Source organism: Microtus oregoni, unplaced genomic scaffold, assembly GCF_018167655.1.
Source record: "Microtus oregoni isolate MIOR12 unplaced genomic scaffold, Mior012 000024F_ref0000369, whole genome shotgun sequence".
In the NCBI taxonomy this organism is placed as follows: domain Eukaryota; kingdom Metazoa; phylum Chordata; class Mammalia; order Rodentia; family Cricetidae; genus Microtus; species Microtus oregoni.
In genome coordinates, this window is record NW_024543083.1 from 33,353,107 (window position 1) to 33,369,795 (window position 16,689).

At 43.9% G+C, this 16,689-nt stretch overlaps 1 protein-coding gene across 1 annotated transcript in view; it reads right to left on the minus strand.

Annotated features, from left to right (window-relative positions):
- Positions 1-16,689, minus strand: part of Galntl6 (polypeptide N-acetylgalactosaminyltransferase like 6) — a 1,023,973-nt gene that overhangs the window by 60,022 nt on the left and 947,262 nt on the right. The window contains exon 10 of the mRNA XM_041673878.1: positions 6,471-6,692. Within this exon, the coding sequence (XP_041529812.1) occupies positions 6,471-6,692 (222 nt within the window). The remainder of the gene's footprint in view (positions 1-6,470; positions 6,693-16,689) is intronic.

Sequence of the window (16,689 nt, forward strand, 5' to 3'; positions counted from 1 at the left end):
TGAGTTTGATTTTGCTCTTTCTTCCTTGAATGCTCTGTCTAGGCTTCACGATGAGAAGAAATCAGCAGGTCTCCCGCTCATAGTGACAGAAATCTTACTCTATTCTAAAGTAAGATTATTGTAGACATGTATCTTTACTTAATACTCCATAAATTTGCATAACTAAAATAAAAACAAAATTTTCCTAAAGTAAGTTAAATACTAAGATGATCAAGTAATTATTATACTTTACTTTTCACATGCTCCAGGGAAGTATGTATTTAGTGTATAAACATATGCCAAATACAAATACGTTTATTTTAAGGAAGGATAAAATACATGTTTTTCTCTCCTCCTGGTTCCTGTTCTTGTTGTGCCAATCTTGGCACATCCAGTGTTAATTTTGTGACTGTGCAGACTTAAAAAGTCTTTATTTTTCAAAGTTGGCATCTCCTTTAGACAAGAGAAAAGTCAAAAGTTTGGTTTTTCTTTTTCTTTTCTTCTAAGACAAGGTCTCATGTATTCCAGGCCAGCCTTGAACTTCCTGTGTGACAACCTTAATTTATGATCTATTGTGACGTTCTGGGTTCTAGGACATAGAGGCATACACCCACACATTTCATCTCTGTGGTGATGACCTCAGGGTTTCTTGTGGGCTAGGCAAGCACTGTACCAACTGGGCTACATCTCCAGACCAAGATGAAACATTTGATAGACAGGTTTATATGTGCCATATGCAACAGAAGAAGCATTAATTAGTTAGGCCTGAAGCTCCTCTGATTCCATTGTGACTTGAGACACCTTGCCATTGTTTGGACACTAAGCCATGCAGTTTGGTCATCTGGGAATATGAAACCAAAATTACATTGTCAGGTATTCTTGGGTGTCTTCATAGCCCGTTATAATAATGGAGAACTTAGAGAACCCATAGTAAAATTTGAAACGATAACTAAATTCTGTATTCATTCCTACATTTTTTTCTTTGCTTTGTTGAGCTCCACAGAGTTAGATTAGTAAGAAGTACTAGCATTGTTTCTTTCTGAGAAAATGAATGGCAGATTAGGTCAAATCTAAGACATGCAGAATGGCAAATTATCTCGGAACGAAAACTTAATTTAGTGATCTGGCAGAATGGCACACAGTGTGTGAGGGACAGAGCCAGCAGCTGTCAAGGGAACAGAGGGACAGCTTCATTTTGCATATTTCTCAAATACAACAGGTAATAGGGGAAATCTAGGAAGCTGGCCTGACTATTGCCAAAAGGATGCTAGGGGCCTGTTCTTTGTGTAGAAAACAAAGGCTTTTCTCCTTGCATCCCACCTCGTTTGAAAGAAGCAACACCACTTCAATCCTTCAACTAATGCACCTCAGTGCGGAATTTCCTTCTCTGGAAGCTAACACAGAGACATTAAGGAATCCTGGGTGCTGTGAGAATGTCAGCAGGAAGAGCAAGCAAACAGGCTAACAGAAGTCAAGAGCAGCAGCCAGAAGCAGCACAGAGGAGCTGGCATTATTTAGGGTGCCCCACTTTACGAACACTCTGCAATTCAGGGTGACATTCATCTTGAGGGAGGAATTTAAATTATGAGTCAAAAATGGTTTTAGAGTGAGATGAAGTTTTGAAAATAAAGACCTATTTTTTTTTTTTTTTTGCGAAGTTGCAAGGTGACAAATGGGTGTTGTAAGATTGGCACATTGAGAGCAGTAAGCAGACACTTTGTGAAAAAGGAATCCATAGCACTGTTTGCAAATGATATCTATTGTCTGTCTTACATCCTTTCTTCTCTCTTCCACATGATTTTTAGGGTTCGGAAAAACTTTCCTTTATGGATTAGAAAGGAGTGCTATAAGTGATTTAAGCACATCCATGAATTCCAAGGAGGGGAAGAGAGAAAGAGAACATGATAGGAAGTTCATTTTCTTTAATTTTACATTTGCTACAAAGAGATACTCCATGTGTGAGTGGTTGAAGAACGGCTTTCCACTTTAAACCTGCTCTCATCCTGTACGAGACAGCATCCTGGAAAAGCTTGTTGCTGCTGCTTGAATAGAACTACGGTGTACTTGACTTATTGCATGGCTCACAGTTAGTCTGTCTGGGCCCCATTCCTCCCCTGATTCAGCTGCAGCCATTGTGAAGCAAAGGAAGGGTGGCTTTCAATGGATATTGGTCTCTAGAAGTTGTGACTTTGGCTTCAGCTTTTTAAGTGAGAGGGTTTCCCCAAGAGTCTTGAAATCACTGGAATTTCTCCTTTTTCCTTAGGATGATAAAATAGAACCTTTTGCAACAAAGCACCTATCAGTCCACAGGGATCAATGATTGGCAATTTGTTATTGCAAAGAGCTGGATTTTTTGGGCCAATGAAGAGATGACACCTGGAGATCCCCTCTTCTGAGTGAGAGACAGAATGAGTCCCAAGTGTGCTCTCTGCGGGCTTAGATACACAGGTTCGTGGGCATGGCCTTGATTGGTCATCCATTCATTCATACTTCCCTCCATCAATAAATAATCATCGAGCTCCCCCTGCGTGCCAGACATTATTTCTCACTGCCAAAGAGTAGTTAGGAACACCACGAACCAGCAGAATCTCTGTGCCGTGGGGCTTGCTTGCCAGTGATAATAAGAAACAGGATGAATAAACAGGACAGTCTGAAACAGTGACGGATGCTAGAGCAATGGAGGAAAGAGGGTGAATTTCTGTGTGTCCTCGTGTGGGCAGGATAATTAGGCTACTAGGGAAAGCTTTGCTGAACTGTTAGGTTCTTTTGAGTTAGGTCCCTGTCTTATGTAGGGTTTCTATTGCTGTGAAGAGACACCGTGACCATGGCACCTCTTATAAAGAAAACTGTTTAATGGGATGGCTTAGAGTTTCAGAGGTTTAGTCCATTATTATCATGGCTGGACATCATGGCATGCAGGCAGACGCAGTGCTGTAGAAGAGCTAAGAGCTCTACATCTTATGGGCTACAGGACGTGGTCTGTCTCACCGGGTGTGGCTTGAACAAGTAGGAGACCTCAAAGCCTACCTCCACAGTGACACACTTCCTCCAACAAGACCACACCTTCTCCAACACGGCCACAGGTCCTAAAAAATGCCACTCTCTTTGGGGGCCATTTTCTTTCAAACCACCTCAGTCCGAAAGAAAGTGACAGAGGAGCCATAGAATTTCAGGGGCAGGAAGAGTCTAAGGGTGCGAACTGCACTGCAAAGGCCGTGAAGTGAGTTTGTGCTCGTCGTGCTCAAAAGCTGCTGAGGTCAGGAAAGGAAAACATGCCAGGGCTAGCAAGAAGTTTTGCAAGAGGGGTCAAGTCATTCAGAGTCGTTTATTTTTTCTTTTTTTTTTTTTTTTTTTTTTTTTTTTTGGTTTTTCGAGACAGGGTTTCTCTGTGGCTTTGGAGCCTGTCCTGGAACTAGCTCTGTAGACAAGGCTGGTCTCGAACTCACAGAGATCTGCCTGCCTCTGCCTCCCGAGTGCTGGGATTAAAGGCGTGCGCCACCACCGCCCGGCAGAGTCGTTGATTTTTACACATGCGCATGTGCACACACACAACGTGCGCGCACACACGAGAGAGAGAGAGAGAGAGAGAGAGAGAGAGAGAGAGAGAGAGAGAGAGAGCCTTCAAAACACTTTGAATGGCCCGAGTTCATATCTTAAGTGGGTCTTTGTTGAAAAAAATCTTGAGGGCAGCAAGAGCCAAGGAATGAGCTAGGTAGGAGACAGCCGAGAGCTGGTTATGGTCTATGACGCTGTTCACAAGCTGAGGCCCAACAACCAGGACCAAAGACAGCCTCGTAACTGTTTACCCGGAATCAGGTGGCAAGCGACTCAGAGCATAACTGAATGAGACCACGAGTTCCCTACTTCTTGGCCCAGGACTCGCATAAAGGGTCTTGGGTCTGGCTGTTGTTGGCTTGTGGTTTCCTTTCTATAAAAGGCCCAGTGTTTGCATTGCTCTTTTAAGTATTTTACTATAGCTGTGGCTGACCTACTGTCCTTGCTTACAAGCTACGTCTGCTCTAGCTGAAAAGGCTAAGCAAACACCATGACGGGATCCTAATAACCTGGTTGTAAACTAGTCCCCAGTCCCCACTTCCTGAAACTAGACAGGCAGTATCTGAGAAAGCCCATGAACAAAGGACAATCAACCAACAACACTGCCGACAAGGGGAACTGCATGTACTAAGTCTGAGCCAGCCCCCTGCAGCATCTCAATGACCAAATAGGGACAGATCCTGAGATCTGTCCACACACACCCAAAGACGAACAACACTGTAGCCTTAGCCAGTCCCTGCTAGCCCTAACCAATCAGAAATGTATTAATATAATTGCCACTTGCTTAAGCCAATCATAGACAGAATGTTCTGTTTTTGGAATTCATTTAGCTGTGTATAAAAGGAGCCTGCTAGCGTCTTTCGGAGTCGCCATTTTGTCTTGGGTCAGATGTGCAGCCCCAGCCGGCTGGAACATTTGGCTCTTGAGAACTAAACACTCTTACTGATTGTACCCACATCTGGTGGTCTTTTATGGGGCTTCTCGTGGACCCTAACACTAGCAATCGCTTTAAAGTTTGGAGGATGTTACAAAGCCTTCTCAGATACTGAATTGGATCCTGGAAAGGAAATGCGACTGCAGTATGAAACCCGGTTAAATCTGAATCAACTATAGTTTACTGAGTGTTATTATCCCGATAAGAATCAATTCAGCTGATTATCTACCCGTCGATGTGGGAACCACTAGAAGGACTAAATGTTAATAAATGGGAGGTACAAACTTTCTATATTACAATCACGTGTCTCTAAACAGAAGTATTCTAAAGTGAGAAGCTTATTTTAAAATAACTCCCAACCAAGACATGCATGCCAGGCAGGAGGATTGCGAGTTGGAGGGCAACCTAAGCTACATACTGGAGATCCTTTCTTAGAAAGCAAAGCAAGACAGTCTTTCCATATAGCACAAACCAAAAGGCCACCTGAAAGAAAAAATTGTACAAGTGTGAAGAATGCGGCGATCTCTCACAGATATGTTCTATGTTCTGTGCACTTACGTTTCTTCATCCCTTTAAGAAACTGGCTCTTCGCTGGGTGGTGGTGGCGCACACCTTTAATCCCAGCACTTGGGAAGCAGAGGCAGGCTGATCTCTGTGAGTATGAGGCCAGCCTGGTCTACAAGAGCTAGTTCCAGGACAGGCTCCAAAACTGCAGGGAAACTCTGTCTCGAAAAACCAAAATAAATAAATAAATAAATAAATAAATAGCTGATATACAAAGTACAGTCAGAAAAACAACCTATTCCTTCTTGCTATTTATTTTTCACACAGAGTCTCGCAGATGACGCAGAGTCTGTGCAGATGACCTTGAACTTCTGATTGTCCTGCCTCCTTCTCCTAGGTGCTGGGATTGGATGCCTAGCATAGGGTTTCGTGCATGCTAGGTAAATACTCCACCAACTGTACCCCATTGCCAGCCCCTCATCACGTCGCTTGGATTAAGCAGCTGCTTTTCAGAGCGAGGTGACCCCAGATACTAACTAGGCAATGAGATCTTAAACACACACCCCTAAACCAGGGACCGTGATGGAAAGGCTCGGACACATGCCTGGCAGTCAGCCCTGAGATGGTGGGAACACACAGCCCAGCCAGCATTTGCTCTTGATAGCCTCTTCTAAAAGCAGGTTAAATTGCTAGGCTAAATCCACCCCACCGGACCAAGTCTTTGTTTTGGCACACATTTCTGGAGGGAAAAAGCTACAGTAATAGTATTAAATGAACAGTGGAATAAGCCATTTTATTCCCAAAGATGGACGTTTCAAATCTGGGGCCTGAAGCTTTCTGGATCTTTCCATTTGAGATTATCACGCAAAAAAAAAAAAAAAAAATCAGGTCAGAGTGTTGAAAATCGGAAAGGGCATAGTGCTCATTTAATGATCATTTAAGGAACCAGTGTGGCACCTACGTGCCTTACATTCTTCTTGATGGTACAAGGTACACCCTGGTAGGAGACTAGCTCCACCCTCCTTTTCTTTGTCCTTGTTCTTGCAGATATAATCGGCAATAAGGCTGCTCAGAGGACAGTGAGGGACTTCCTCACATCTGATCACAACTTTTATAATATCTGATAACTGATCATGATTATTACGAGATGTTATTTTCATTCTCTATGAGCTTGCGTGGCAATTCTGCCAATCTGAAGTTAAAATATTTTTTTTTGAGGCATATTTAAAAAAAATCCATTTGAAGCATCATCAGCCTTGTTCAGTAATTCTTGGATGGGATACCAGCACTGTGGGTCGGGTCTTTATTTCTAGCACTTTCTAAAAGGAAGTTAGACACTCATTTATCGGGGATGATTTTAAATTAATCTGCTAGACTGACAGAGAAGAGAGGGAAGGTTGAGCAGTCTCTCCCTCTTCTCACGCTAGGAGGAGGAGGAGGGAAGGAGTTAGTTGCCCCCCCCCCCCCAGGCTCTCACAGGTAGGGCGGGTCTTCTCACCTCCCCCCACGCCGCAGGCAGGGGCTCTACCGGAGGGTAGTATTTAGGCACGTCCCAGGCCACGGCAGCCATGAACCATTTGAAGTCTTTGCACTTGAGTCTCTTGCGCAGCTCCTTCTGCGAGGAGATGTCCCCGGTGGAGAGGTGCCTGTACTCTGGCCGCCGCTGGTAAATATACTCGGCGAATTCATCCATCCAGGTCTCAGCCACACGCTTCAGGTTCTGCACAGCAGGGACAAAACAAGAAACAAGTTAGTTATTGGCGCCTACGCCCCAAGGATCATTTTACTTGCATCAGAAACCGAAAAAAGAAAAGTAAAAGAAACGAGGTGTCCGCAGGCAACCCTGGCTGGTGGGTTATTAGCAGTGAGAGCTTTCATGCCGACGAGGAGTGTGATGGGATTAGCCCGTGGTTTAGCACACATTCTGCTTCCGGCCTGGGGTTCAGCTGACAATATGTAAATTGATTACCAGAGCTGGAAGAAGCTCTTCTCAAAATTACGATGTTTTTGTTGCCATAATTCTGTTATTTAATGGTGATATATACTTATTTTGCTTTTTATGTACAGCCAAAGGAGTTGAAACTGGAGAAGACGCAGCTTCCCTTAGGAATCTAATTACTTAAAGCATTGCAAGATTCAGGCATCTTGGAGAGAATAAGGAGGCGTACGCTGCTATTCTTTCCCCACCCCCTAGTGTAGAGAGACTTAATTTTCTTTTCTGATACAGTGACATGGACGCCAACCAGAATTTAATAATTTACTGCGTTTGGAAGTGGAAGGAAGGGAATTATCAGAGAGTCAGTCTCTCTACAGGTGCTTCCTGGGGCGAAGAAGTCAGGAGACAGACGGCAGGAAAAATAAGCAAGTTCTTTAGGATGAGAAGGTTTTTGTTTGTTTGAGACAGAGTCTCACTATGTAGCTCTGGCTGTCCTGGAACTCACTGTGTAGACCAGTCTGGCCTCTAACTCACAGAGATCTGTCTCTGAAGCACTGGGATTAAAGGTGTTTGCTGCTATAGCTGGCCTGGAAGGTTATGTGTTTCCTGGCTTTGGGGTTGAGCAAATTGTTTAGCCACACTGGGTTTTAGATTCTAAATCCAAGAACGGCAAGAGCAGTGTGTGGGTTGTTTGTAGGATTCAGTGAAGTAACTCTTTTTGTAAACTACTTAGAATTAGTCCACACCAGCTGCTGTGGGAGCTCCTTCAGCCAATAGCCTTTAAGATCCCAGCTCACTTGGGTGTGATCTCTTATACTATAATTGCCAAGGTAAAGCACATGCTCACTCTCTCTTCCGGCTGCTGGATTTGGTTCCTGTTCCCTGTTTGTGCAGAGTACTGTGATCTAGGACTGTGATCTGTGAGCCTACCTCTAATTAATAACTCTTTATTATACCTAATTCTGAGCTAGTGTGGGGTTATTTTGTAACTTCCTTCATCATCTGTCACCCAACGTGGGAACCAGTCCACCCTTTTTTGGGATCAAAAAGTAAGCTGTCATTATGAGTACTAGAAAGAGTTCAGGATTGGAAATGGAAGAGCTTGGGTATTAGGCTTGGGTATTATAACTCAGGTCTCTGAGAAAGAAGTGGAGTGGAGATGAGATGCTGCCTGTCATCCTTTCAAATTCTGTGGCAATAAGTGGTATACAGAACAGCTGCATCTGCCTAGATGGTGCCAACTTGATGCCTTCAGCTCTATGATCATTTTCATAGGCTTGGGTCCCATGAACTCTGGGTATTGTTCTTTCAAGTTTAAGTCCTTTAGTTTAAAGGCTTGGTTTGTATACGCATTGGTCTGGTCCACTTTCTCATTTGCTTGAGAGGACAAAATGACCATGGTTGGGAACGTCAGTCAAAGCCCAACATGAGTGATTAGAATAAAAGTTCGTCACTTTATCTTAAGGAATTGCTATGGAACCTTAAGTCAATATGAACCCTGAGGTCTTCTAGAGCCACAGAGGTCTTTTATTCATAATGGGACTGGATGCCTCACTCCCGTCTTCAGGCAGAGCGTGTATCTGCCTGCTCCTTACTTCATACCCTCCTCAGATCTCTTGGCCATGTTTTCTAGGAGGTGAGAGCTGGGGTGGGCTCAGTTAATAGAGTTTAAGGCAGAAGTGAAGCCACAACCACTGCTCTCTCGTTCTTGGCTTTCTTATTTTCTAAGGTGCTGGTGCCTAGTTAGGGAAATGACAGAGAGATTGTAAGAATTACTGCGGAAACATTCTATTTGATTTCCTTTGCTTCCTAGTCTCACCAGGATTGTCTCGCACAGCTTGCTTTCCTCTTTCACTCCAAGGAGTCTTGGCAGGTAAAAGGGAACCTCGTTTTGTGATACTCTACCTTCACCAGTGATTCTATATTGCCTGATTCGTTAGGGTTCTGTACTGCCCAATTCATTAAGGTTCTGTAGCAACAATAAAAACAGAGATGTTGACCAATGGAATTAAATTGAAAAAAAAAAAAAACTTTAAAACAAAGAAGTCAAAAAAGGCAGCCTCTGTCTTCAATAAATGGTGCTGGTCAAACTGGAAGACTGAATGCATGTAGAAGAACGCAAATAGAACCATGTTTGTCACCCCGTACAAAACTCAATGCTGCATGGATCATGAACCTCAGAAGAGCACCAGCCACCCTGAATATCTGATAGAAGAGAAAGTGAGGTAGGCTTGAATTAGGAATAAATTTTTCTTACTAGGGGGAAGCCTTCTGAAGCATTACTTGTTGTGATCAAGGAACAGACATTATTCCCAAGTCTTTCAATGGACTGGACAAAGAAAATCTCTCCAAGGCCATTACTCTGGAAATAACAACACACTGTGCTAATTTGTGGCTGTAATTATAATTCAGTACTTAGCTTTTGGAAAAATATTGGAACTACAGCTGAAAAATGTCACAACAGTTGCGAGAAGAGTTTCCATGGTCTTTTTATAGATTGCAGCACAGCTTCCACTATTCCAGGAAGTAGTTATACTCACACGCATTAGCGTGCATTGGCATGTTTATACAGGGGCACACACACACACGTTCAAATACATGGCAGTAATGGGAAGGTGCAAAGGCAGATTTCTCACTTAGGCATTCATAGCTATGGTAATGTGCAAAATCACTAAAGGGAGGCGTTCCAATAACGTCTCTTGCCAGGAGAGCTCTCGCCAGTCCTTTCCCATCTGTGTCTGAGATAGAATGAATGTTGACGGTGGTGCTTATGTGTTCAAAGCGCGGTTATCAAAGAGAAAGGAAAAAAGAAACCTTCTAGATCAGGAGATCTAGACCAGCACTTGGTCTTCTCCCAAACTCACAGAACTTAGATGTGGTCTTCTGTACATAGAGCCAGGAATTCCCTAGGGTTTCTGCTAATTTTTTTTTTTTTGAGACAGGGTTTCTCTGTGGCTTTGGAGCCTGTCCTGGAACTCGCTCTGTAGACCAGGCTGGTCTCGAACTCACAGAGATCCGCCTGCCTCTGCCTCCCGAGTGCTGGGATTAAAGGCGTGCGCCACCATCGCCCGGCTGTTTCTGCTAATTTTTGAGTCTGAAATAAAAGTGTGTTACATGTTAGGGTACTCCTGTGGATTCCTTGGGTGAGGGGATAGGTGCTCAAAAAACCAACCTTCAGTTTCCTATTTGGGGATTTTTTTCCTCCAGCTGATATCTTGCTCACTAACCTCTACGAGTGAGCATTTGTGTGGGGATTTTTAAACTTTTTTTTTTCTTGAGACAGGGTTTCTTTGTGTAATAAATCTGCTCTGGAACTCACTTTGTAGACTAGGCTGGCCTCAAACTCACAGAGATCCACTTGCCTCTGCCTAAAGGCCACCCTACTTTTTTTTTGTTTTTTGTTTTTGTTTTTCAAGACAAAGTTTCTCTATGTAGCCCTGGCTGTCCTGGAACTCACTCTGTAGACTAGACTAAACTCAGAGATTCTCTTGCCTGCCTTCTAAATGCTGGGATTGAAGGCATGTGTCACCCTTGCCTGGATAATTTCTCTTATCTTTCAAGCACTCCTTCAATAATTCACCTGCGTGTGAATGTTTATGGAGGGTTTCATGCAACTTCCAGAACACAGATGATCAAACAACATAAAGAGTGATGGAAACTATGGTAGCCAGTCCCCTGGATTCTTTACAGATCTATGACTTTCTGTAAGAAAATATTCTCTGCCCAGAATGTCCTCCTTTCATCTGTTAGTTCTGGCCCATGGTGCCCTCCTCCTCAAAATTCCCTTCTGTCTGCTTTGGAGGGCTATATCATGATCTTCTTTCCATGAACACTGAGTCAGCTTTTCCACTATCTGCCCCTGCTCGTCCATTTTCATAAACAGTCTCCCCTCCACGCACCTTCGCCGTACTGCAGACTTTACTTTGTAAGTATTGCCCATTGTTAAGACACTCCACAGCACGTCCTTAACATTGCTCCTTAATTCTCTCTTGGTATGAAATCTCTGCTTACATGAACAGATCTATCCATCACCTTTTAAAATAGAGCAGTGACTCCCATCTTTCTCTTTATCAGCTCTCCATCCTCAGCCTTAGTATCTCTCTCTCCTGGTCTTCTGATATCCTTCCTTAAAACTCTTATTTCTCCCAGTTAGCATTGCCAGAAAAAATACATGGCATATAGTTAAATGTCACTTTCAAATAAATAACAAGCAGCTTAAAATTGTGAGTATAATTAACATTCGCATTATTAATATTGTACAGGACACGCTTATACTAAAACTTTGTTGCTTATCTGGAAATCACATGCCGCTGAGCATCTTGTATTTGAACTTGTTAAGGCTGGCAATCCTCCTCGGCGATATGCATAATCTGATTATAGTATGTACTCACTCCACGATGCTTTTTAATTCATCAACTGTATGTGCAGAATCTCATAATCTTGATGCAATTGCCAAATCCGTAGTGAATGTTTTGCTTCTGTGGAGATTATTTCAGAGTCGTTGGAAGCAGCTCTCGGCTGAGGAGTCTGGTGTAGTACACAGCAGATATAATAAGACACACACTCCCCTGCTTTGCTGGATTTAACAAGGGGGTCTCCTGCTGCCTCTATCTGGGAAGCAAGCGGGGAATAACAGAGCTTATAGGAAACAACAGGCATAATTGGTAGCTAAAGGCGAAAACTCAGCACAGACAGAATGGCCTGTGAAGGGAGGAACTAGCCATGTCTGAAAACAGTAGGGGAAGCCTCCTGTCTTTGCCAAGTTGTGTTCAGTCAAGTAGATTGGGGAGATGGCTCAGTCCTACCCATTTTGAACCCAAGAGGCTTTCATGTGCTAGGGAAATATCTAGCACAGGAATTATTTAACAGGTACAAAGGTACTGGATACAAGAGAGGCAGGCACACACACATACACACACACACACACACACACACACACACAGAGGGAGGGAGAGAGAGAGAGAAAGAGAGAGAGAGAGAGAGAGAGAGAGAGAAAACATACTTCAGAAGTTTTAAAAAGCTGCTATTTCCTGTCCATGAATGAGAAATGAAGTCAAAGCTCCTTCCCTACACTTTCACGGGCTGGCAGACGGGCCGCTTTTCCGGCACCCTCCTGTCATTCCTCGTGTGCCACAGCATGCTCTCTCATGCAGTCCAAACTCATATTCCTCTCCGTGTTGCCCAAATCTTTATTAACACATACAACACATTCAGTTCTATCCAAGGTGCTTAGGATTTAGATGCTGCTTTCTTTGAGCTACCCAACACCAGGTCTTTCTTTTCTTCTTTCTAGTGTTTATCAGCTCTTGCAATTGATATTTTGCCCAGAACATTCAATCTCACTTCTATCCCAGTTCATAGAAGAATTTGCAGTCCTGGCTATTTTTCACTGTTATTCAGCATGCGAAAACAACGGGTTCTGTTTGTCCTGCTGGCTCACAGAGCCGCATACATCTATTTGCTAATTATTATTAGTATTCTTTTCTTTTTTGGTACCAGCAACTCTGCTGTTGAATTATTCTACAAATACAACTCCGTTCAGTTTCCCTGTGTATTATTTGGGAGTCGGCGGCCACAGCCGTGCCCTGCATTTGTTTTATCTGGGCAAGTCTCACCTTACTAGCATGCCTCTATTCCTTTGTGCATGCGTGATTATTACATGTGCACTGGTGTGACCCCAATCCACACACTGTACTTGTGTCAATATTAAGCTATTTTGTTACAGTGGGTTGAGTAATAGATTTCTCTCTCTTCATATATATGTATATGAGGAACTCTTTCTGAATGAGACTAGTTTTGCTGGCTGTCACTAGGTCTTGGGAGAAAGCTATTTCTTCACGGTCATTCCTACAACAAGGGATCAAACCGCTACCCTATGCATTCAAGAATCCTGCTTCGTTTCGAAGGCATTTCTTTCTCCTCTTTGGTATCTAAGAGGGCTTTAGTGGCTCAGGAGTCCACTCCCAAATCCTTCTTATCATTGATAATATGATAATATCATCAGGGGCTCAGCTCTTAAAAGAGCATCTTTGTAGTCATCCCCAGGCTCACAACAGTTATTCACCCGCTTCCCTTTCTCTAATCTGGAAACTTCTTTGAAGTCTGTGGGAAGTCATCAGCATAGGGGAAGGAAGTTAATCCAGTCCCACATAAGAGGCTTCCCTGACAGGTGATTTCTCCTTCCTTTACCAAGCTGTTGGCGGGTGGTCACCTACGTTGTTTCTCCTGACTAGGGTTAGCCCTTTCTTTCGGTTGTTTGTCTCTATTATATTTTTGTCTGAATATTTTAGATACTTACTATAGGGCTTATGAAAACTTCAGTACACCTTTTAGGTACAAAACAGTCAAAAAACAATCCCATGAATGATTTAATTACAACCCCTAGTTACAAAATTCTAGTAAGCTGAACTTTGCAAACAGATTTACGGAAGGATAGTGGTTGGCAAGAAACTACTCCTGTAAAATATTCGACTTGGCACACTATCAAATGTAGATTTTCTAGCGAAGCTGCCATCATTAGTAAGGTAGTGAACACATCCAATGTGTCCAAATTTTCCTCTTGCCTCTTTGGCATTTCACCCCAGCAGTGAGGGACAGTTAAGATCAAGCTACCGGTTGGGTAATCAGTCATTGCCGTATCTTCAGAGAAAATTGTATAAAGACAGGAGGTAGTATCCAGAATCACAGTGGCTACAGGATGGATGTGAAGGCATAGGAAACCAGAGAATCAGAGTTCAGGGGAACTCTGGGGTACACAGGGAAACCTTAATTCAAAAACTAACATGTACGCATGCGCATGGACGCATCTCTCCCCCATCCCCCACGAGTCAGCTCTTCAGCGAGCTCTTCCAAAAGTAACTAAAGCCAAGCATTACCCAGAAAGTACTTAAAGCTAAACATCTCCTGATTTGGGCTCCTTTGTATATTCTGTTCATGATACTTCTTTCAGACATTGGCACACCAATCCAGCAGGACCTTAACATCCCTCAAGACCAAGGAATGGACAAGGAAGTGCCGAGTTGTAGCAGAGTAACATGGGTTCCAGAGACATATTAAAACTATCCAGGAAAGGATGGGGAGATGGCTCAGAGGCTAAAGCATTTGCCATGCAAATATGAGGAACAGGATCTGGATCCCTAGAACCCGTGTAAATGCCAGGGGGGCTTAGGGCTTTCTGTAGTTCCAGCCTGGGAAGATGGAAATGATGGAGCAAGTTTGGTGTGGGAGTTTCTTCTGTCTATGTGTTGCTTTTATTGGTTAAGGAATAAAGAAACTGCCTTGGCCTGTTGATAGGGCAGAACTTAGGTAGGCAGGGAAAACTCAACTGAATGCTGGGAGAAGGAAGGCAGAGAGAGAGAGAGAGAGAGAGAGAGAGAGAGAGAGAGAGAGATGCCATGAAGCTGCCTGAGACAGACGCCTGTTGGAACTTTAGCTGGTAAGCTACAAGTATGTGATGATACATAGATTACTAGAAATGGGATAAATTAAGATGTAAGAGTTAATCAATAAGCTAGAGCTAATGGGCCAAGCAGTGATTTAATTAATACAGTTTCTGTGTGGTTATTTCAGGTCTAAGCTAACTGGGTGGGTAGGAACGAACAGGTAGCACTCCCTGCAACACAAGTTGGTTAAAAAGATTTGTCATATTGGTGAGTTCTGGAATAAAGTGAGAGCCGCTGAACAAATGTGAACAAACTGTGGAGGAAGATTCTCAGCATCAGCCTTAGGCCTCCACATGTAGTTGTGCATTCCCCCACATGCAGGTGTGCAACCCCACATACAGGTGGGCACCCCTCCACATGCAGCTGTGCACCTCTTCCACATACAGGTGTGTACCTCCTCCACATGCAGGTGTGCACCCCCACATACAGGTGTGCACCCCTTCACATGCAGGTATGCACCCCTCCACATGCAGGTGTACACTCTCCCACATGCAGGTGTGTATCTCCACATGCAGATGTGTACCCCTCCACATGCAGGTGTACACTCTCCCACATGCAGGTGTGCACCCCTCCACATGCAGGTGTAAACTCCCCCACATGCAGATGTGTACCCCTCCACATGCAGGTGTACACTCTCCCACATGCAGGTGTGTATCTCCACATGCAGGTGTGCAGCCCTCCACATGCAGGTGTAAACTCCCCCACATGCAGGTGTGCACCCCTCCACATGCAAGTGTAAACTCCCCCACATGCAGGTGTGTACCCCCTCCACATACAGGTGTGCACCCCTCCACATGCAAGTGTGCACCCCTCCATATGCAGGTGTAAACTCCCCACATGCAGGTGTGCACCCCTCCACATACAGGTGTGTATCTCCACATGCAGGTGTGCACCCCTCCACATACAGGTGTGTATCTCCACATGCAGGTGTGCACCCCTCCACATGCAGGTGTGCACCCCTCCACATGCAGGTGTAAACTCCCCCACATGCAGGTGTGCACCCCTCCACATGCAGGTGTAAATTCCCCCACATGCAGGTGTGCACCCCTCCACATGCAGGTGTGTACCCCCTCCACATACAGATGTGCCACCCTCCACATGCAGGTGTAAACTCCTCCACATACAGGTGTGCCCCCTCCACATACAGGTGTGTATCCCCACATGCAGGTGTGTACTCCCCCACATGTAGGTGTTTACTCCCCACTAGCACCTACCCACACACATGCAGCACATGAACACATACATGTATAACACATACACACACTTCAAAATGAAAAAAAAAACATTCTGCTGGAAATACCAGACTGAGTGTGAGAACAAGCTGAAGCCTGGGACCAGATCAGGGCTGTCCCCTGGGAAAAGATGGAGCACCTCAGAGTTCTGAAAACTTGTCTCACAGGCTAATCTTCATATTCCATTTGCCTGGCTCCTCCATTTTTCCTATAAATTACAACATTGCTAGAGGTCACAGGAAGTTGGAAATTCTGGCTAATCTGTAAATAAAGCTCTTTCCCCTCAACAATTCTTATCTCTCAGTTTTGTTTTTGTTAAAATGGCAAACGGTGGGTCTAAGATTTCCACATAGACCCTGCCATGTTTCCAGTCTTGTTAATCCTGCTCATCATGACATCAGTCTCTCACTGTATGTTTGTAGTCACCAAGGGCACGAAGCACTCTTGTTGGCAAAGTACCTGTTTGATTCTTTTGCTTATTAAGAAATATTTATGTATTCATTTATGTGTGGGAGACTGAACCCTCATGTATACTAGGGATGTGCAGCGCCATAGAGTATACCCGGGTCGCATTTTCCCTTAAATTAATGGATTTTGAGAACTCTTTACAAATCCTGCATTCACGTTCCTTGTCAGACACGATATGCAAGCATTTCCCAACACTGCTTATTATGGATTTTTATTCCAAGCACCTTCAAACTAGGAGGTCTCAGTTTCAATGGAGCTCAATTTATCAGGTGTTTTCCTAGGTATCGTTTCCATGGTATAACATGTAAGAAAGTCTTGCTTATGTACACATTTTTTTCTCTTTTTCTAAAAGCACTACTCTGTCTACAGTGTCCTGTATATGTAATAGAAATAAAATTACATCACTTCCCTCGTCCTTTTCCTCCTTATACATTAGATCCTCCCTAGTACCCTTCTTCCATTCTCTCCTATGTTCCCCTCATTCTGAAGCTGATAGCTGGCCTCTTCCTTTGGCTATTACTGTTGTACACACACACACACACACACACACACACACACACACACACACACACACAGAGACAGAGACAGAGACGAAGAGAGGGAGAGTGAAGGGAGGGAGGGAGGGAGAGAGAGAGAGAG